This window comes from Chlamydotis macqueenii, chromosome 15, assembly GCF_036417535.1.
Source record: "Chlamydotis macqueenii isolate bChlMac1 chromosome 15, bChlMac1.mat, whole genome shotgun sequence".
In the NCBI taxonomy this organism is placed as follows: domain Eukaryota; kingdom Metazoa; phylum Chordata; class Aves; order Otidiformes; family Otididae; genus Chlamydotis; species Chlamydotis macqueenii.
In genome coordinates, this window is record NC_141570.1 from 10,386,223 (window position 1) to 10,409,081 (window position 22,859).

Consider the following 22,859-nt stretch of genomic DNA (forward strand, 5'->3'; position numbering starts at 1 on the left):
TGTTACACAAATAACATTTATTTTTTCCACTGTTTATAATCTTACTCAAATCTAAAGACCAGCAATCATGACAAGAAACCTATGCAGAGAAGCTCTACACCGCCACACGCACAACACAAGGACACCAGTGACACCATAAATTCCTTTCTACTAGGGAAGATTTTTTTTTTTTTCAGGATTCACATATAAACTTCAAAACCTGAAAATAAATACCTGTCTCAGAGTGCTTCACAAGCACTCCAAACAAAACTATCTACAAGTCATACATTCAGCTACTTCATCACTTTCAACTCTTCCAACAATTGTCACCTTTACAATTCTGAGCTTTCACAGCTGGGAAAGTTGTGTGCCAGCTACAGATTTCAGGAACGATAATGCTTATCATCTGAATACACTTTCCACTATCAAGCGGCTTTACCAAATACTGTTCTACAGATAGGAAAAGCTTAAGAGAGGTGTGCAAAAGAATCACTGTCAGACTCGGTTCATGGCTTCCCTATCATGGGATCACACCATGACTTCGAAACCAACTCAAAAACAGTCATCAGAGTACAGTTCAAACACCAACAATGGAATTCTGGTCCCCGTATAAATCAGTAGGAAGAAAGATCAGAATTCCATCCCCGATATATAAAACTTTGTAGAGAAACATCAGTAAACAAAGTTTTTAGAGTCAGGAAAAACTATAAAAAAAAAAAATTTCTAAGTCATAAAAACCATTTCAATGTGAAATTTGTAAAATATCACCCTATTTATTCTCTAAGTTCTTCTAGCAACATATTACTTTATCATAACATACCTGTAGAAATCTGATGATTAAGAAACAATAATTTTTCTAAATATAGTTACTTAAACATTTGCCAGTTTGGAAAATTGAGCTAAAGTCTCTTTACAGAGCAAAAAATTGCACACAATTTTTAACCTTTTCACTTCTGATTCTCCATGTCATTGAGGGTACGGCACATAAGAGTCTGGAGGGGAGCCAATGCTGCTCACTGGGCTCCGGGTATTTGACTCGTAAGAATTTGGAGCAATTCCAACTGCACCATCATTTTGAGGGGTTTCTCCTTTCAAAAAGTCATCATCTTCATCTTCAGAAGTACCCTGCATAAATTTAAAAGGATCAGTGAGAGCAGAAAGATACTCCAGGTCTCTATCAAGATTTGACAGAAGTAATGAATGCTGAGACCAAACTGGGTATTTCTAAAATAAATTCTGAAATATTGCAATAATCAAATCTGCTAATCAAAACGCTGCAGGAAAGTTTATAAAGTTACCAATTAACAAAGCTACAATATCATAAAGTATTTTTATGTATTAATACAGGAACAAAAAAAAACCCAAAGGACTCAAAAATCTGACATAAGATAGACATTCTGGAAGAAAGTAAACAGGCTACATATGGGCTTTAGGAGGACATAATTCAGGATTTGAGTTGTACTACAATAGTCATAACTAGTTGGAATGGTAAGAGAATTAGATGCACTCTCATTATGAAAGACGGGTACTAAGCCATATCTACAAAGTGGATTTCCCAGCGACAGCAGCACGTCCACATTCTGAGGGCGTTCATAAGCATTCACAGTGGTCCTGGGCTTCCAAACTAACTCCTCTGCAGAAGAGGGGAACAGTGCAAGGACAGTGCAAGCAAGGACAGGTCAATCCCTAAAGCTTCCTAATTTCAATCACAGTTTCCTCTAAATGTTTAGTGTACTCATATCTACTAAAAAAATAGTAATCCTGCAATAGAAGCAGCTGATAAGAGATTTGGCAAAAGCTGAACTGCATTTTGATCAGAAAAGATTACCTTCTTAATGGGTTTCTTCAGATTCTCAAGATCTTCAGCACTCAGCTCTTCCCAAAACTGATAAAAAGGATCAATGGTCTTCTTTGATCTGAAAGAGGAATTAAAACACAGTAAGAGTTAATGTATTCAGTAAAAGTCATATGTATTTCATTTTAGTAATATAACATAAAATGCCTGGCATTTTGATAGCCCTCCGTAGGGTTTCACAAATTATTCAACTAATCCCTATATAATCCCCAATTAATCCAATGAAGAAATAACTCCATTTTGCTAATAGGTATAAGTTACAGTTGTTTGCTTGAGAAGTCACGTCTCCCAATTCCTAGCTAAGTGTTTTTAATGCAACACTATGCTCACAAATAAGCATATTTTTCTTCCTATTTTGGAAGATTAATATTAATATTTTAGTAATAGTATTAATATATTATTTAATTTATACAATTGAATATACACCATATACACTTTTATGTAATTTAATATTATATAATTTTTACTTCTAAGAAAGGTCTCCCTTCTGTGGAGAATTTTTTTTTTTTTAAGAGGAAAAAAAGGCTAGAATGGTGCCCTCTAACATTAAAAAGTGATTCAAGTATCATAGTGCTAGACATTTTGAAAAGCTGCAAATAATCCACTGTTCATTAAAACACCAAGATATTTCAAATAACCTGAAGTCTCCAATCAAGAAGCAATACACTCAAGGTGCAAAAAAATTAATTTAAAAAAAAAAAAAAAAAACAAACCAACAAAAAAATGACACACCACCACCACCACAGCTCCAACAAAATATGTCTTAAACTAACATTATGATATTTTACGGACTGCTTAAAACAAGGAAAGCCAAAAGAAATGTCACCAAACGTACTAACTAGACCTTCTAGGAAAATGGGTCCTGTTCCTTCATCGCTGTATGTCACAGTGGGGGTAAATTTAAATTCAAACCTTTGACAACCTCTGGTTAAAATACGCAGCATGAAAGCTACTAAAGATCAGGGAAGAAAGTGAACTGTGGAAATACTCAGTTTCTTACAGTTTTAGTTCATTATTTTGTACAAGGCAGAAAGTTGTTGTTTATTTTCAAACTATACCTTTTGAGTATGTAGGGATCAAAGGGAAAGAAACTGTCCAGTGGGTTAGTGCATGTCTGCACAAGGTCACCCCCAGTGCCGCTCCGAACAACCGGTATAAACTGCCTGTTGTTCCTCTCAATAATTGTGTAGCAGAACACCAACTGGTATTTCCTTTAAAAAGGTAATAAAGAAAAAGATAAGCATTTCTAGTACACAGAAAGCAAGAATTTCAGATGGTATTAAAATACAAAGTTATTTTTTAACAGACATTACTTCTATCCTCCATTTTCCAACTAATACTAGTTTTCAAGACAGTCACAAGTTAAGGAGTTCATTCTCCTCCTCTGCACTCCTATAAACTTCACTCCAAATAGAAACACATTGGCTCCAACACAACACAATCAATTTCACAGTACTGCAGGATTTCATTGAAACTGAACACAAATAAACTTATCCCATCTAGAATACAGGTAGCGTCATGTGAGTTGTCTTGGATAATCCTCAATACTGTGCCTAACAAAACCCATGTTCCAAGTACTGTACTGTTTTCAGATACACACAAAAATACCTGTATCAAGCTGAAACTGAAATAAATGAGTAGGTACCTGGTAATGGCAGCAAACAAGTTCACAACAGAGGGTATACAAATCTTCAGAGGGTTTAGCTGACACATGACAATACGCTCAAAATTCAAACTCTGCAGATATGACAGACCTTCAAAAATAACAATTGACAAATATAAGTTATATATTATATAAGCTTAATTTCTAAGAATTTCCAGTCTGACCAGCCTGCACTCTGCACACCACCACAGAAGCACATCCTAAGGCGCCCTCTTACAGCAGTGATCCAGCCCACAGCTTATTTGGCAGAAAAGCTCCTCTAAGTAACAGTAACCTGCCACAGATAACAGACCCTTCTAATACAGACACTACACTTAGACACGCATTACAAAGACTGACACAAGCACAGAGTCATCAAGACACATTATTAATTGAAGCCCACACTAGTTTTATATATCTGAAGTTTAAACATGCTCAGTAAGTGGGGTCAGAAATCAGTGTTGAGGAGTTATTGGCATTGTTTTCAACAGTGGGGGAAAAATATTATTTAGCTTGGTAGCCCAACAGGTGTACAACCCATCCCATTCTATTAGAGCAAAACAACATAAACTTGCCATCAGATACGTGACTGAACTGACCATCACAAAACACATCAACAGTAAAACTTGCAAATGAATCCCAGTACCATTCAAACCTCATATACTCACCCTTCCTTAAGTTTCCATCCAAAAGTTGCTTATGACGGAAAATAAGCATATAGAACACAGCCTGACATGTGGAATAAAATGGCCCGTGGAGAGCTACATCACAGTAAGCATTAGCTCCTGTATCCTGATTATCAATGTATTTATGCATCCAGTTCACCAGAAGATCCAGGCATGCTTTTACTGTACTATAATGCAGGGGGGGGAAAAAAAAAAAGTGTAAAAATAGCACCTGAAATGGTGCAGAGAAGATGTTAAACAAGTATTCAAGGATGTTAGTGGTTATACAACAAAACAGTAAGAAAATCTCATTGTAAAAAAGGAGATTCTGTTATGACCTTGCTCCTCATGAGCATAAAATGAACAAATGTATCAGCACCGAAAACCCCAATTAGTGAAAGTACAAGATGCCAGAAGAGATGAATCCATAAATGCATGTTGCATGAGACACACACAGTAAACAATTACAATCCTGGGCTACAGGTAACACAGAGAGGGATGCCTCCCACATGCAACAAGTAATTCCAATGTCAAATTAAGGTCAACATTGAAGTCACCGAGTGCGCCCTGAACAGCATAAAAATACAGAATATACATGTAAAAAAGATGACATTTTCACCCATCTACTTAAGTATCTTAATCCATCTGTATCAAAATAGAATCATAGAATCATACTTGAACACTCGACTCCCCTGTCTCAGAGCACACATAAAATGCCTAACATAGGGCATTAAAAATACCTGCCTCTGAACATCAGATACACTGGCCATTCATGACTCCACCTGAAGTCAACATAACCTACCCACACTCAGCATTTCTTGGTAGGTGAAGCCTCAAACAGCAAGTCATGAAACCCAGCAATCATTAGTCTGCATCCAGTAAATGCAAAACTTTCCTGGAAACTTCAAGACAACACTGAAACAGCATTGTAGAAAGGACAAACAAGACTACTGATACAGGCTTACTGGTAAAACACTCGGAATACAAGACCAACACTGCGTGCACATTCTGTGAATTCTGTACTTAACCTCAGCAACCACCACAAATTGTTTGGTTCTGCTCATGTATCAGAACAACTTACACAACTGGAATAAATTTAGCTCTTGCCAAGAAGCTGCCAATGTAACTCCCCGCAGTTTGCCTGATCACTGAAGGATTGTTTGGATCATGCAGTTTTTTCCAAAGATGGTCTAAAAATGCTTCAGCCAACCCCTGGAAACAAGATACATGGAAATTATGAGTTGTTATGCTGATGACACCGTTTCAGTAATAGATTCCTAATATTCAATTCCCACAATTTATATAATCAAACCATAAAAAAATCTGCCTATAGTAAATAACTATTCCTACACATGATGGAAGAGCACTTTTTCTATGTCTTTTTTTTATACTTAGTTGTAAGAAGTACACGGAAGCAGAAGACTAGAAGAAAGTCAGGAATAGATACACAAGAAGTTTTTAAAAACAAGAGCAGTAAGATGGTAAACATGAAGTGACTGTTCACTGCCTCTTGTAGCAGGAGGGGTCAGGGACCAGTGAAAACAGCAGGAAGCCAAATTTCAAGAAACAAAAGCAACTCCTCACCTTAAATAGTTATATTGCTTGTTACCAGGAAAGAACATCACTGTGGCTCAGGAAGTTACCAAACTGCTGCTGGAGGCTGAAAGTGTATTCTAGTAAAGCACTGTAACGTGCTTGCCCCATTCTGATATTCTTTCCACACATCCACAATGCACCACTGTCAGAGACAGGGCATTAGCTTAACTGGATTTTTAGCTACTCTTACACAAAAATTACGCATGTTCTTACTTTTATATGGTAAGAGAAAGAACAATAGTTTGCTTGAGAGAGACGGGCAACAGGGCCAGGGGGGCAGGGACCAAAGAGCAGACAGATTTCAAATTGAAGAGCTAACACAGGCAGTATATTTAAGACAGTTTTGAGGTGCTGAAGAAACTTGCTGGAGCACCGTGTCTCAGGTTCAAAAGTCCAACTAAGTCTTTTAAAAGAGGCCTGTTAAATAAGTTCCTTCACACTAGCTTAGATTCCATCTGTTTGCAGTTTATGAACAACACGGGAAAAGCAACCACATAAAGAAAAACTTGAAGAAAGGAGTAACAGAGAAGGAAAAGAAAGCAAAGATACTAAAAGGAAAAGAAAGCAAAGATACTAATGAATCCTGATGTACTATCTTCAGACTAGAATTACAGCAGAAAACAACTATTTTTCATTAAAAAAGCCAAACAAGGATGCAGAAATGACAGAAGACATTGCATTTTAATAACAGTTCCCACTCACCAATTTAAAGCTACAGATGTAAAACATGAAGTACTGTACATGACATGAAGCATGGGTTGGTAAAATGAGCTTGTCAAAAATAGAAACCAGATCCCGATACAAATCCTTTGTCTTGTTGATATCAAGCTTGCCTACACAACAACAACAACAAAAAAACCAGAACAAAATGAGTGATTTCAGGTATTCTTCCTGCCCTCACACTGCAAAAGTAGCATTTGTATCTTTCTAAACCAGCAAGAAACATGTGAAGAAACACTGTCAAGCTGACTTCTAGGCTTACCTGACGTTTAAAAGATATTTCTAGTAAGACCTTCCAGGACTTCAGTTCTACTGCTTTTTACGTTTGTGCACATGGAGAATATCTATGTGCGTGCACACACACTTGCGTAAAACTGGTAGACATGAAAATTTTCCAATAATGTGTTAATTCACCTGACTTATGCGAAGAAGATACAGCAAAATGGTTTCTAAATATTCTGTTTCAGATATATAAGTCTAAAATTCAAATCCTTAATAAATGCCAGTGTAAGACATGTCTTGCAGTTATTTTCCGGTAACACCAAGCCTTGCTGTAGCAATTCCAGTTGAGTGATATGGCTGGTTGTTTTAATCTATTTCCAGTCCTTGTGATGTTGAAAGGATCCATAATTTTAATATTCAAAGCAACAGAGTACAGCAAATCATAAAACACTGTGGTTAATCAGAAAGTATTTCTAATCCCCTAAGTTTTGTAGCACCATAAAAAACAAAACCCTGTTTACCCATGTACCTGTAATACCAGTTTGCATATAGTGTCATATTTAAAGCACTAAAACATCTCCAACTGAAGACTAGACGTTCAAAGTCGTAAATGTACCTTTGCATCCTCTGCCCACAACACTGGGCAGAGGCAGGAATGCAGACTACAGCCTGCTCACAGTGGAATTCTGCCACTAAAGGGTGACGGCTCTATCTTGGAGCAGAAGAAAGCAAGAACTCCTCTTATATTTTTCTTACTTGTTAGCAAAAGAACAAATCTGGTTATAGTTCAAATGTTCTTACCATCCACATGGCAAACATCTTTAATATAGGAAAACAGGATGGTCATCAAAATATCAAGGCGCTCTGCAAGTGGATGGGCCATTCTCTCATTACGCGAAGAAACAACTTTGTTTCCTCTTCTTTCTTCATCTTCCTCCTGGCAGGTAAAATGGCAGTCATGCAGCTTTTATATACACAACATCATAAAGACTGCAATTATAAGAAAAGTGAAACTAAATTTCTCTTTCAGTGATGTGCTAAGGGTTTTGTTTGTTTCTTTTTAAAAAAAAAAAAAAGCAGTATCTAATTACACAGCTTAGCGTAAGCAAATTTTTGTAAACTAAGCCAACTACCATGAATTCTTTTTCTGTATAGCTGCTTGTGTTTTTACATAACAAAACTGATTCACTGCATGCCCACCAGGTATTCACATGAATAAAGTCAACACCCAGAGAACACATCAATCATTTGTCAGCTGTTCATGTTTCAAGAGCTGTGTGCAGTGCAGTCATGACAAAGCAATAATGCAATCCTACACTGTCTTAGTTCATAGACACCTCAGAAGTGAAAATTTTACTAAAAAAAAAAAAACCCCAAAAACCAAACAAAGATAGAACAAGATAGCCAACCATGTCAAAAAGTCCCTCCTCTGTAGCTTTTTCCTCACTATCAGAGTTGTTAGCAGTTTCTTCAGCATCTTCAATATCTTGCTGTGGAGCACTAACCTACAGTCGCAAACAAGAAATTAATTTTTACAAGATCATGACAATAACATTAAATGTTTTAAAATTACTTATGTAAGAAATGAGTACACAAGTAATTTTTAGACTAGATTTTGTCCTTGACTAAATAAACATTTTAAAAGGGAGTGACATGTATGTAATACACAAACACACTCCAAATTGCCTGAAACTTTACCTCCAGACTGTTATATGCGGATGTTTGCCAAAACAAAAAGCTTTAATCATTTACAATGCTACCCCTCCTGCCTTTTTTTAAGATTGTAAATCCTTTTACTTCAACGAGATGATAAAACAGATCAACCACACAAAGAGAAGCACATTCTCTCCACATTATCACTGGTCACCATGAAACACTGATCTTGATTCTGGCATGGAGATTCCATGCAGGGTGTAACAGTACACAGCTACCCTCAGGTGTGGTAACATCTTAAGACTCGGAATAGAGTGTAAATTTGGCTGGCTTTATACTCATGATCATGAGCACTACTGCAATATATTCTTTACTGAGAATAACACTGAAGTATATTTTATTTCCTCCTCTGTGTATTTTAACACCAAGCTTCCCTAAAAGATGATAGAGAACCAACTTACATCCAGCTTTAACAGCTTTTCAATAATAAGCTCCAGAATTTGAAGCCTCAGAGTTGGAAGGTACACCGTAACTCGTAGCAGGTTATGAACATAACATTCCTACAACACAAAATTAATTGGTATCTGTAATAAGGTTAACAGAAAGTCTCATTTCTGCCAAGGATTTTCAGAAAACAACTTCCTTAATTTGTTACCTAAAGAGCCAGAAATAGGTTTAAATAGACTGTATTCAGTCTAGAATATATTAATATATAACCTAAACATCAACTTTAAATTGTTAAGCCATGTTATCATTAACTTCTTAATCTACTATCTCCATGCAAATTTTTCCAACTATCTCTAGATGAAATTAGTATAAATATTCCATAAGAAAAGTTGTTCAGTTCCATAGCAGTTTATGTATAAACTTTCCCTAGGAAAATTAAAACAACAGGCACATTCCTCACCACATCTAGAGCCAGATCTAGTAGAACTGTTAAAGTGAGACTGAATACATCTTGATTTCTGGTTACTATAATATACCAACAACAATTCTAAATTCCACACAATTCTAAGTCTCCTCAGAGTTGTTCTGATTATAATTCAAACAGGCTAACAGACAAGTTCTGGGAGTGTGCAGAGTGTGCATGTGCCCACCCATGTATATACACAGTTGTACAAAAGACAACATTGCAACTTTTACATAGCAAAACTCCTAAGTCAATACATAAAATGAGGTAAAGCGCCACATTCAGGTACCACCTAGTCTCTTTGTGAATATGCATTATAACACAACCTTTAATTACATGAACACATATGATTTTTCCACAGGCCATCTGTACAGTACATAAAATGGACAGAGCTAGTTTAATGAGAATGTATAAATTGGAAATACTTAACAATGCATGGACCATATTTTTATTACAGTTCATTCGAACCTTGCCCTGAAAACACAGTTATTAATTTCTTCATTACTTGCTCCTGAGCTGCTAAATAAACAAATAAAATTTAAAAAATCCTAATGCCATGTAAGAGCTATTATCCGCCTCATTTTATAGACAGGAAACTGATGTCCAAAGTTATTTGGATTTAAAAAAAAAAACAAACCAAAAAAACCCAAAAAACCAACAAAAAATACAATCAATAAAAAAACTAGGAAGATATACGCAGAACTTTAGTGGTTTTTCAGCACTTGATGAGTTTGAAACACAGCTCCAGCCTAACTTGGCTGGTGGAGCAGGGCTCTGCCCTTCTATAAAATAAACTGCCAACATACCAAGTTGGAACAAATAAATATAAAGATCACACAAGAGCCGTAACCTGTCAAAAGTTTCCAGCTTGTTTTTCATCACACACGAGCACTATATCAAAGATGTAATAAAATAACTTAACACTCCGCACTACTGGTAATTTGGATTTCACCTATAACATCCATTGCTTTCTGTCTGCTTATCAAATTCCCTGTTCTTCTGATAAATACTTTCCAGTTTTGACAACAAACGAGACAGGTATCCTACCGTCTCCTTACTATACAACCCTGAGATTCATCGTCAAAGAGGTCCATCTTGTGCATTGATTAAGAAAGCAATCCTGTGGAAAAGATATGCAGTTATGTCATTAAAGACTAGCATAATGCTTATACACAAGGAACTTAAGTATGCTTGGACAACCTTATACTAAACAGACACACTTACAGTCACATATATAAGAATATGTATTAGATATATATTAAAAAACATAACAAGAATCTTAAACAATACACTCAAAAATCTGCATTCAACACCACCAAATCAGTTGTCACACTACAGAGCATATTTATACATTAAAAAACAAGTGAACAAATAAACAAAAATATTCACAGCTCTTACCAGAGTTCTTTCTGATTTATTAATGAAAGGAAAGTTGTCCACGAGTATTGGCATGAGAAATTGTGGTGTCCTACGATTTAAAAAAACAAAACAAAAACAAAAACAAACCCCAAAATAACAACCAAAAAAAAAAAACCAACCCAAAAGTTACAGGTTATTACCATGAGAGCAGATATTGAAGCTCCAGCACTCTAAAGACAGACTGGAATAAACTTATTTCACAGTAAGTTTATTTTAAGTTAAGTAATTGTACAAAATCTGTTTTTGCAAAGATCACAGATAATGCAGGTTATAAGATAATAAGGGGCAAACTTTCACTGTGCACTTGTTAGAAGCCACTTCAAATATGCTGGTATAAACATGACTTTGTCTACTTCCATTAACAGGATTTTCAGCTGCCAATGCCTATGGAAATTTCATCATGACTGGATACAGAATTCCAGCAGTGAGCGAGTATTAGGAAAAATCATGCAATTAAACTAAGTATTACACTTCCAATTAACAGCAAAAAAAACCCCACCAAAACAATTAATCAGTTCACAAGCTTTAAATCTGCAAGGAAAGGACACACAAAAACATGGGATTATATACTTACGAAGGAACGTATCTTGCAACAGTTTGCAATGCCCTGTGGCATGTATTAAAGTTTTCAGAAAGGTCTAGAGAAATAAAAAAAGTACTCTTATGCATTTGGTTACAGAAAACTAAAAATCAGAAACCAGCAAAAACAGTTCTTATCAACTAAACATTTTAAAGATTCCCAAGGAAATTGCATTTTTCAAAATACTTTTTTCTTTTGGAGGTGGGAGTAATGGGAAATCGATTTCCACCCCTGGGGCATTTCGATTATGCCTCATTTTCACAAGAGTCAAATAAACATAAAGCTAATGAGGCTTCCATAGCTTTTTTTTTTTTTTTTTAAATCCAAAGAGTCTCACAAGTAAACAGCAGAAGAGTAGTTGGGTCACCACAATCAGAACTGAGATTTATTCTGGCATTCAAGATAAGAAAGCATGAAATTCCTGAAAGACATTTAGCTGTTTGCCTTATCAATAAACACACTAATTATGTGGCATTTCTGTTATAAATATCAACTGCCTTTGAGCTTACCACAGGCAGACAACACAAAAAAAAAATTACTCCAGAATCCCTCAAACTACCTAGTTTTATTGAGGTAAATAAAATGGAAACCAGACAACTTCTACCTTTTATTTAGCTTTGAAACAATTTAGGACTAGGAATGTTCTCCTATGCATTCAGTCATATTCCTACAGATACTGTACAAACAGGAATATTTTGAAAGTAACAAGGAGTGGGCCACCACACCACTGATTTGAGTATAAGAAAGTCTTTGACTTAGGATTAAAGACTTTACATTAACTCAGCTAAATTAATTTTGTAAAAAAGGAGCAATATGCACTGTATACTTCTTTTCTAAAGGTACTATAGCAGCATATAAGGGCCATGCTTCCTTTATACTCACTTTCATCATCATCATCAGAATCTGAAATATCCACATCATCTTCTCTGATGGTTATTCGAGCTAACAAAAAGTGAGATTATTATATCAAAACCATACAAATCTCACAGGTAACAGTTTCAACACATCAAACACAGTGGACAACAGTCTTCATCGGGACTAAAGCATCCAAATTATCCACAAGACTTTCCAAAATAAGCAGGAGCTCATCACAAATACTTTCATTCACAGAACCAGGAGGTTCTTAAGATCTGACGTGATCCTCACTGCAGCTTCTGTTTTTCAGTAATAACAACATACAGCTCATCCCCTTCCAAGATGTCTTTATAAATAGGGTTTGTTTTAGCCTCTAGAATGTGTCTTCTAAAATCTAGGTACAGAAAACTATCTGAAAAAAAAACCCAACCCAATAATTAAGTGTGTCACGCATTATATTTTTACAAAAGTTATCTAGGAGACGTTTTGATAATCAAAGATTAAAAGAAAAGTAACTTACGGGGGACAAACTGTGACACAATCATCCGGAGGCACGGCCTAAGATGTACAGTTTGTGCTGACACTAGATTGCCAAGAAAACCCAGATATTCTTCCACTACCTCTCGGCTTCTTCTCAACCATGGCAGTTTCTGAAAGTAAGCAAAGACCAAGATGTCAAAGAAAGATGTTTTGAGTACTAAACTCTTCCCATATAACAAACAGATATTTACCAGTAAAATGCTGACAAGTTGTTCAAGCTCTTTGGTCAAATATGCAACAGAAGCTCGAAATTCATGCAGCCAATTAATGATCTGGGCATCCTTAAAATAAGGAGAAAAAACAGGTAACTATTCCAATAAACTGTATCTATTACTAGAAAATAACAAAATCCTTAAAATAAAAAGTCAAAGATTTTAAGACTGTAAATAGAAATTATTTTCACGTTAACATGAAAGGAATTTATTTGTGTCCTCACCAATGAAAGTTACTGAATGCAAGAAAATATATGCACACCAACTCCTAAACCAACAGCTTGCCTCGCAGGCTTAAGTTACAGACTGAGGAAGGCATGCAAACCTCACTCACACAGAACATATTAAAAGAAATAGCATTCAATCTTTTTTTTTTTTTTTTGCTCTAGTTTAAGCAGAAGGGAAATTCAAGTCTTGAAATACGAGAGACACTGAAACAGTAGCAAATCTACACAGAAAATTTTACACTGATTTTGCTGGTACGCTCCAAAAGGTCTGCTAAAAACAAAGTTGTTTTTTTTTCAAAATGCCCTCAGCTCACAGCTCCGTGGTTTAATTAAAAGGAAAGGATGAAGGAGAAAAAAAAGAAAAGGAAAAAGAAACAGAGCAAACATAGTGGGTTCTCACAGCTATACAGAAGAGCCATGAAACAATACTTCTAGGTATAACTGCTAAATGTATATTTATCTTACTATTTAATTAAACAAGCTTTTAGTGAGAACAGGAGAAGGTAAAAATTAATGCAACTTAAAGGCTGTGAAGGTCAGAAACCACAGTTTGTTCTACAAAAGTAATCTGTAAAGACAAGCATCAGTGACCTAGAAAGACGGCATCTGGAACAAAGACAGACCCTGTCACAAAGCAAAAAGGTTCTCTAGAGCAAAGAGTCAGTAAGCATGAGACATCATTTCTCAAGATCTTGCATATACGATATATGTGTATAAAGAGACAACTGCTTCTTTTCATTTAGAGTTTTAAATCCAGCAGTTTCCACAAAGCAAAAAGCTGTTAAATGCAGCTAAATGCTTACAGCAAAGGATCTGGGTAAGCCCCAGAATCACTGCCTGATGATTACATTCAGACAGCCAAATTTTAAATCCTCAGACCCCTTACTACCAAGACTTTTACCTTTATGTCTGGATCTGACAGCTGATGCTTTAACAACTCAAAATCTGTGGTCTCACCCTAGCAGGGGAAAGAAAAGTAGAGTAAGTAACACTCATATTTTTTCCAGAAAAAAAATACAAGTTTCATCAATGTATGTGAACAACCCAATACTGTTTAGCAGCAACAGGAAGAACACGGGTCAGCGGGCAAGCCGGAGGAAGGCTGGAGCAGCGGGCGCTGTCCCCGAAAGCCAACCGGAGGCACCGGCGCGCTCGCGGGCGCGCTCCCTCACACGGCTGCCGTCGCTTCGCGCTCCCTGGCCTAAGCCAGGCCGGACATCCCCCCGGGACGTCACTCCGGCTGACTCACAGGGAAAACTGTTCGCTCGCACAGTAATGCCGCCTGGCACAAGCCCGCAGCACTCTGCCACCGTCAGGTTTTTTTTTTTTTTTCTGTTTTTTTTTTTTTTTTCCCCTCTACGCCTTCAAATGCGAAAGGAGCCTTCGCACAGACACGGCAGCCCAGGGACCAGCGCGCCGGCACCGCAGTCACCTTTTCGTACTTCAGCAAGATCTCCGTCAGCGTCCCCCCGAACCGCACCGTCTTCCTGGGCGGGGAGCTGATGAACTCGTCCCCTCCCAGCATGGTCACGGCCCCGCGTCTGAGGGAAGCCGAAGCTGCGTGAGCACCCGCCGACCCCACCGTGCCCGCCCACCCTGGCCCGCCCGGGGGGCTCCGCCGGCCGACGCGCCCCCTCTCCTCGGCGGACGGGTAGGAGTCTCCGCCCGCCCCAAAGGCCGGGAGCGGGACCCCGCGGCCCCGCCGCTGTCCCGCCTTGCCTTGCGGGGGTGGCAGCCGCGCGCCCCGCTAGCGGGGCAGGCGTCGCCGCCAGCCGCGCTCCTCGCGCGCTGCCTGCCCGCGCCGCCACATGCCGCACCCGGGCGGAAAGAGCAAGCGCCCCGCCGGAAATGGGAAGCGCTCCGCCCCTCGCACCATAGAGACGGGCGGCTGGAAGGGCGACAGCTGCTCTGGCCGGGCTGTCTGTGGTGCGGGCGGACCGAGAGGGAGCCGGTCCGGGGCACGAAGCGGGCGCTTCCCTCCCCGGTACGCGGCGAGCGGAGCGGGTCTGGAGCCGGGCAGGAGCGGCGGGAAGCTGTACCGGCGGCACCCGGTCGGTTTGAGCAGCGACAGCTGGGGGTAACGGCTGGTGCAGCGCCGGCGCAGGCAGCCCGCGCTCAGACGCGGCCGGTGCCGAAGGCGTCAGCGTCGGAGCTTAACGCGGCTTGGGGCCGCGGAATTCCAGGTGTAACCACCGCGTAGTGATCCCAATTTTAAGTCTGTGCCCAAGCAAGCTCTCGCTGACGCCGGGGGGGGGCTCCCAGAGCGAGTCAGAACCGGCCCCACCCCGGCCCCTCCGAGCAGCCGGCGGATCGGGGCTGCAGCGGCGAACCCCCGCCCCGCAGCCCGGAGGGAGAAACGAAACGGCCCGGGCAGCTTCCTCGGGAGCACCGGGGCCAGCGCCCGCTCCCAACGAAGCGGTTTGCCCGTGGGGAGCAAAGGCACGGGTCGGAGCCTAAGCAAGATTTCTGTGTGTTTTCATCCCCTCCGCGGAGGCCAGGGCTGCACTACAGCACAACGCTCGTAGCTGTCTCCTTCTTTAAATAAAATGCGGTACGGACTTCTCTGTCTCTGGACTAGTAATTGCTTTTCCTCTCAAAACACGGTGCGTATATACACACACACAGAAATACTACCGTTGGGAAAACCATTGCCGGAATTTATTTCAAAGGCCATGGGTTTCTGTTTTTTTTTTTTATACACACCAACTGATTAGCTTAAAGGATGTAGCAGCTGGGAGATCATATAATTCAAAAGGAATTAAATTAAACATTAAATGCATAAAAGCCTTCAATAATTTTTAGATCAACCTGGGTAAGTATGAACGGAAACATACATTTTTTCTATGTAGTTTTCCCAGTAATGTTCAGTCTGCTCAAAACATTTGTTTTTCTTTTTTAAAAATTCAGTTGAATACGTAATGTTTACTTCTCCAATTCACATAAACTAGTCACAGCAACACAGAACGTTATTTGCCCTTAGCCATCTCAACCAGCTGTACATACTTGCTTATTCTTTACAGAGGCTGCTCTGCAATAATTATTTCCCAGCAGCTCTCACTCCTAAAAGTCACATCAAACAGATTCTTGTAGAATTTACTAATAACTTTCATTTAATTTCTCCCTGGAGAAGATGTTCCTTTTTACGGAAAATAAACCATATCTACCACATTAAAACTTTCTTCAGATACAGTTCACCTCTAAAGAGTCTGACAAGAAGCATTTAATCCTTTCACATAGTTACAAGTTAGGGGTTTGGCTTTTTTCCCATGTAGTGGTATATAAAGTGCTGTTTTGAGCTAGTTTTAAGGATTAACCAACTACAAAGCACTCCTGTATACAACACTCCTGCAAACTGAGTTTGGTTCTTTCCAAACCTGGCTATGTTTTTAAAGAAAGTGCATAGGACTGTTCTTTTAATCTAAAGGAATTCTAGCTTTAGATGCAAACCTCTGCAGCAGTCCTAAACACGGACAAGTGCTTCTTTCCAATCAACAGTATGAAAGTTATTTGAATGGACTTTGTGCTGCATTAAGCTACAACTGATAAGGATACCAGGAGACTAAAAGAGTCTTAAATATTTGTTAATGTTTGACTGCTAATAATTCCGTTGCCAGTTTCTATTTATTATTAGCCTTCCTGATCAGAAGGCAAATAGACTGCATGAAATGCTAACTGTTTTACATTTCCAAAATGAAAGGACCATAGCTTGCAATGGTTATTGTTGCTCCACAGCAAGTATTTTTATCTCATTGTTCAGACACACCATACTAGTAACATTCTAGCACTTCTCTATGATTAACATTCTCCTTCTCTGATCTGTCAGATCCTATATTTAATTTGTAAGCCATAGATACCATTCATAATTGTAAACATTTGAATCCCATGCAATTTCTGAGTGAAGTTGCAACAGCCAACAACATCCTAGCTATCATCTTACACAACAATCATTAAGTATTGATATTGGATTTAAGATTAATTGCATTGTAATCAACAGTGAATGCAAAGCCCTCTGGTAATTAGGATTGCAACACGAGATCAGGAAAAAAAAAAAATCACCAGATTAAGTATGTGAATGGCTGCACACAAAACTTTTGGCTTAATTTATAGCTGCTACTAATCATTGCACTTACTAAACATTACATCTCATAATTCAGTTTGCAAGTGAAACTATGGGGAATCAGAAAAAGCAGTTCTCTGTTCAGAACAATGAAATGAAAATAAATTATTGCAAATGACACTGAAATAGTGATCTATAGGTTTTAAGGGAGAAGTTTGTTTGGCTTGCTTTTTTTTTTTTTTTAATCAGACCATTGTAACAGCACAATGGTGTCACATTGCAGTTCCTCTAAAAGGAGGAAACAATTGTATACACCTCCTAAAAAATGCAGTTAGTAAAGAAGAAAACACATTACAGACCTTCAAGTTTAGTGTTCATCTAACCTTGTTGAAAAAAATGAGAGCATTTGGAAAACATTTTAAAATTAGAATACACATAGAGAAGTAAGAAATTACTCCAGTAATTTGCAAGGTAATATTGAAAACCATTTCAGGAGTTCTCAAGGAAGTACAGCCATAGTATTCTTAGTAAACGTTTTCCTTAAATCCACATCTAGTATTTGATAAGGCGTGGCATAAAAACAATTGTACATTAAAATTTTAAGACCTACCCATATTTGCTAATGGTGGGCTCAAACTCTCAGTTCAAAACCAGAGGAACTCACGAGGAATTTCTACACACAAGAAATTTAGGTATCATTAACTTTTATATAAATCTTTTCCCAGGTACTACTTCTCAGTCACATCTAAATATAAATTTGAATCTAAATATAAATATAGATTTCATATAGCATTGGAATATTTATTAATCAACAAGGGGCTTTTTTGGTGGTGTCCCCTCAGCACTAGGAAAATAATTCCCAACATCATTACATTAAAAATGCCTCTTAGAGTCATCATATCACATAATTTACAACTATGAATAATGTACTGGTATGCCAACATCATTATTTATACTAGTCTACTTATAAAATCTCAAACTCCAAGTTATTCCAAAATAATGGCAAAACTTTAAAAGAGTCACTGTAAATTGTGTATTTACACTATAAAAAAAAAAGTTCTACTACATTTGCAACTTTGCATGGACAGTTTAACAGATACTTTAAAAGCACCCTTACAAACAAACAAAAGTATTGCACTGGCATCATAAAAATTCACAGTATGTTTAACTTCCAGACCTTGGTAAAACAGTGCAAGAGCTTTTCATTGTGCAAGAGCTTTTTTTTTATCTAAACATTCCCAGGTTATTAAAAATGTAAAAATTCCATATTACATGCTGCAGTGATTTTTCTGTGAATCAGGTTTTTTTCTTTTTTAGTTCTCACTTCGTAAGAGATCTAATTTAGTTTTTCATGTTTCTCCCCGCCCCCCCCAGTTTCAAAACATATCCAGTCCAACACTGAAGTAGGTGCGTTTGGCAGAGATATGGCTCTGTGTGTCCATTTTATACAGAGTCCACAATGGTTGCAGAGGTTATTCCACAGTGAAAAAATCCTAGGGAATTCTCTTTCCATAATTTGCAGCACTTCCCCCACTTTTATAGAGGCAGTAACTTCAATAGTCGTGTCTTCAACAGATCCTGAAGATAATACATTAAGAAAAGGTTACTCCAAAATAGTCTTAGAACAAATAATCATATAAAACTCTAAACTGTTAGCCTGAAGTCAGTCTTTAAAGTATTGTTTCCCTTAGGTTTAACAGCTGATTGGGACCCAACAAGTCAACAGTCCATGTCCAACATTGACCAAGTGTGGCTGTCTCAATAAAGGCATAAGAATACAGCATGCAAGTAATTTCTCCTCGGGATATTATCTCAACTGCCACTTACTGTCCCAGGTCTTCCTGAGCCAAATATATTATCTTCGCATCGCTTCTGGTTTTTTCCTCTGGCTTTTTCAATCTGTACATTTTAATCTGTCACACTGTCCCATGTCAAATAATCCCACACTTCAGTTACACAGCACGCGATAACTCGTTGGTTCCTGCTTTGTCTGGAGAGAGGCATTCCCTATGTGCTTTTTCCATACCACTTGACTGTATACACCTCTAGAATATTTTATACTCTGCATCTCTTTTCAGGCTCAAGGATGCTAATCTACTTGTAATAGAATCATTCCATATCTTTAACAGAATCATTCCATAACTTGAGAATTCTCACCCTTCCTGTTCACTTCTACTATATAATTTTTAAGATAGGAAATGGGAACAGCATACAGTATTCTATTAATAACTTTAAAAAGTTATTAATAACAAGAACCAGAAAATTATCAAAATGACAAAAATGCATAAGTAGTTTCTGTAATGAACAAACTTCCTTATTAAGGCAACAGTTAATTTTCCAAACACTTGCACTTTTAACTTTTTTTTTTTTTAATGCTAAGAGAAATCTGAAGTTAATGGCTCAGGAAGTTTTTCTAATGGTGGGGGAGGTTGTTGGTTTTTTTGTTGTTTGGGTTTTGGGGTGGATTTTGGGGGTGGGTGTGTGTGCGTGTGGTGGTGTTTCTTCCCCTCCTCTTTCTTGACAATATCTGCCCAAACATGTTTAACCCGTTTGGTTAAGTTCATAAATATCTCCAGGTGGGGAGAGGATTTGGTCTATCAGCAAGGGATGATCTGATCCAGACAGTTGTTTACGAGAAGGTGTAAAGTACTTTAGATTAATTTACTGCAAAAAGGAACCCTGAATTACCTTTGGAAGTGCAACTGTTTGTCATCCTTTATTTTACCTTGAAAGTTAAAATAATAGAATTTATGTTACAATGTGTAACATAACTCTTAGACACTAATTCTGTTTTGATTCCTTCTGAATTACAATTACTAATGCAATTGTACCAAAGTTTGTTTACTGTCGCATTAGAAGCTGCTGTTTACTTGAGAGAACTCGTAATGAAGCACTCTATATAACTGCCCCTATAGAAAATAATAAACTCTACACTGTTTTTAATTAAAAAAATATTTGAAATATTTAAAAATAATGGATAACACTCACTACTAGAAGATCATTACAGCAAAACACACACCTATATATGCATATTGAAAGTAGGACCATCTACAGAGACAGCATATTATCTGCTGAACTCAATACCTACAATTGCCACAATCTTTCAATTGGAAAGGTTAGGTATAGTCATTTACAAAAGCAGTTTCTTCCCTGCAAATATGGATCTCTATCTGTCAATTCTAAACCCATTTCAGAAAAGAAAAAAAAAAAGAAGTCTAAAAAGAGGCCTGTTTCAATGGCCTGTTTTCTAACTAGTTAATAATAAACTAAATGGCAGTAGCAAGTCTTTTAAAGTTGTGCTGCTGTTGTTCTTTTCCGCCTGCTACAAGTTTTCTATTAAGCAATAGTTATCTATCTCCCTACTGTTAGAACTTCCTCTCAAGAAAATTCTGTGGCTTTCATGAAGTAAGATGATTTCCACATGAACTTTTCTGTAAACCAACAGTAGCTTCAAGATTCAGTTTCAAGGAGCAGCAGAAAAAGCTGACCTTGTACACAGTGACTCAGAACTGCAACAAGTTCAGAATCCTTGAAGAGTTCAGACACTTAGTGCAAAATCAGTTTTACACTTCCTTCAGAAAAGTATTTCACGTAGTGAAGTGAAAGCTTGACTTTCTTCCCCCTTCCTCCCCCCGCCATTTTCAAGACATGCTTTTCTTCATCAATAAACATGCCATACTAATGAACACACTAGGGATATTTTGAAAGGCTTGATGATCTTCAACCATACTTTGAAGTTGGACCTGGACACTTTCTTTGCACGCTGGATATTAATGCATCTTTTTCTGACGACTGAGGTTCAAGACAAGTAGTGTAACTATTGATGGCATTTATGAATTTCCAACTACTAGCTACAACTCTGCCCTGAAGTTAAACACAAGTCAGCATTTCACTTTTTTTGTTGTTCTTCTCCAAGAAAGAAGCATCTCATGTCGCTGAAGAGGGAGCTCCCCTCACAAGAGCTCCCGTGGGTGGTGGTTAATGGCTATTTCACAGCCTCACGCTTACTTCGGGTGGCATTCAAAGTTACTGTCAGGACCGGTTTGGGACCACCCAGCTCCTGCGCTCGCAATCCGTCAGGCCTGGCAGCGCACTCCCCGCACACCAACCCCATCACGCACATGCTTTACTCCAGCCGGCCTTTTCCATTCTTAGACGTCTACAGGAAGTATCTTCCTCACTTTATCAGATTTGGGCCACCTCTCTCACTCCATTTCTATCATCGCCAGAGGTGAGAAAAATCCCCCACAACTTCTTTTCAAAAACACGTCAGCTGCCAGCAAGTGGTTTAACATAACAAGTTTTTAACTGAGTCTCAGGTAAGAGAGTTTTCTCAGCTTCTAGACAAAACTATGGTTCCCCCCCGCCCCCAGCTTTCCTACCACCGGCCCCTTTCGCCGGAGCCCGGTGACCCCCCCGAGACTGCCCCACCGCCTCTCACCTGCTGGACTCGGCGGCGCGGCCCCGCGGGCCCCGGGCGCGCTGCAGCTCCAGGTCGGCGGCGGTGGCGGGAGCGCGGGAGCGCGGCGGGGGAGCGAAGGCGGAGGAGAAGCGGCGGCTGAGGCCGCGCACCAGCCCCCGCAGCAGGCTGTCCCCGCGACCCTTGGCCGGCGCCAGCCCCACGTCGTCACGCAGCTCCTCGAGCGGCACCTCCAGGTTGCCCGCGTACCAGAACACCCACCAGATGAGGCTGAGGAAGATGCCGATGCCGCCCGCGTAGATGAGCAGGTCGGAGAAGAACACGTCGGCGAACACGCCGGCCAGCAGCACCGCCAGGCCCAGCGCGTCGAAGGCCAGCGCCAGCCAGAAGGCGGCCACGCAGCGGCCCAGCCCGCCGGGGGCCGCCATCGCGGGGGAGCGGCAGCGCCACCGCCGCCTCCGGTCGCCCGCACCCGAGGGGAAGGCGGGGCGCGGCGGGAGGGCGGTGCCGCACCTGAAGGGGGGAGGTGTCTGGGCCACGCCCCTCCGTCGCACCTGCGCGCGGGGCCACGCCCCCTTGCGGAGGGGCTCCCGCCACGCCCAGCGGCCGCTGAGGCGGAAGGCGGGAAGGCGGCCGGGCGGGAAGGCGGCCGCCTTCAGGGCCGGCGCGGGCACTGCCCCGCTCTTCGGAGCCGCTCCAGGCGTGGCTGGCGGCCCGGCTCCAACAGCTGGCCTCGGCCCACCAGCTGGCCTCGCCCCACCAGCGGTGTCCGGCGGCCGCGGCCAGGCTCCTTTCTCCTGCCCCCGACGCGTTGAGGCGGCTAGCGCAGCCGGCTGCTCTGCCCGGCGTTGCTCCATTTGGTCTGGGTGGAGGTCGGTCTGTAGCGACTGCCACTGTTTTGGAGTTGAGGCATCCCTCCTTGGCTGCCGTTTCCCGGTGCAGGTGAGTGTCAGGCAGACGCAGCTGGACACGTTTAACTGTTTCCCGTTGAGGCAGTGTCACCCTGTGAAGGGGGCAAGGTCTTTGCCTTGCTTTGCCAGGGCTCGGGCACCCCGGAAGGGAGGCACTTCAAGAAAGGCGGTCAGAGATGAGTTGTACGTGTGGTAGGCCTCCACACTTGGAGGACGAGGCAGCTATTGGGCAGCAGGGACAACGTGCATCTGGAAAGGCATACAGACTACTTTAGGTGCTTGAGGAGGCTGGCTTAAAAGGAGTAGTTAGGTTGCAACTTCAAGTTAACAGGCCGGAAACTAGTTACGAATGCAAGATGAAAAATCCAGCAAGCAGAACAGTTATGTAAAAGGGGA

At 40.0% G+C, this 22,859-nt stretch overlaps 2 protein-coding genes across 2 annotated transcripts; both read right to left on the reverse strand.

The window, feature by feature from the left end:
* RRN3 (RNA polymerase I transcription factor RRN3) lies at positions 1 to 14,917 on the reverse strand. The gene is made up of 18 exons (XM_086760008.1): positions 14,795 to 14,917; positions 14,508 to 14,616; positions 13,977 to 14,033; positions 12,828 to 12,917; positions 12,617 to 12,746; positions 12,124 to 12,183; positions 11,236 to 11,299; positions 10,641 to 10,710; positions 8,794 to 8,892; positions 8,089 to 8,184; positions 7,481 to 7,616; positions 6,440 to 6,570; positions 5,223 to 5,353; positions 4,145 to 4,329; positions 3,480 to 3,588; positions 2,893 to 3,045; positions 1,808 to 1,895; positions 1 to 1,104 (listed from the first exon to the last, which is right to left on the reverse strand). Exons 2-18 carry the CDS (start codon positions 14,598 to 14,600, stop codon positions 946 to 948), a joined length of 1,851 nt encoding a protein of 616 aa, XP_086616134.1. The 5' UTR covers positions 14,601 to 14,616; positions 14,795 to 14,917; the 3' UTR covers positions 1 to 945.
* A 3,638-nt stretch (positions 14,918 to 18,555) lies between these two features.
* LOC147598844 (transmembrane protein 238-like) lies at positions 18,556 to 21,994 on the reverse strand. The gene is made up of 2 exons (XM_086760154.1): positions 21,574 to 21,994; positions 18,556 to 18,710 (listed from the first exon to the last, which is right to left on the reverse strand). Exons 1-2 carry the CDS (start codon positions 21,978 to 21,980, stop codon positions 18,701 to 18,703), a joined length of 417 nt encoding a protein of 138 aa, XP_086616280.1. The 5' UTR covers positions 21,981 to 21,994; the 3' UTR covers positions 18,556 to 18,700.
* Positions 21,995 to 22,859: the final 865 nt, after the last annotated feature.

What these genes read in the sequence shown, in the direction of transcription:
- RRN3 (XM_086760008.1), bottom strand. Translation starts at nt 14,600, where the DNA reads ATGCTGGGAGGGGACGAGTTCATCAGCTCCCCGCCCAGGAAGACGGTG. An exon ending in TGTGTCACAGTTTGTCCCCC is followed by an intron (nt 12,184 to 12,616) that starts GTAAGTTACTTT and finishes ACTTTTTGTTAG; the next exon opens with CTCGAATAACCATCAGAGAA. An exon ending in GTTGCAAGATACGTTCCTTC is followed by an intron (nt 10,711 to 11,235) that starts GTAAGTATATAA and finishes TTTAAATCGTAG; the next exon opens with GACACCACAATTTCTCATGC.
- LOC147598844 (XM_086760154.1), bottom strand. Translation starts at nt 21,980, where the DNA reads ATGGCGGCCCCCGGCGGGCTGGGCCGCTGCGTGGCCGCCTTCTGGCTG.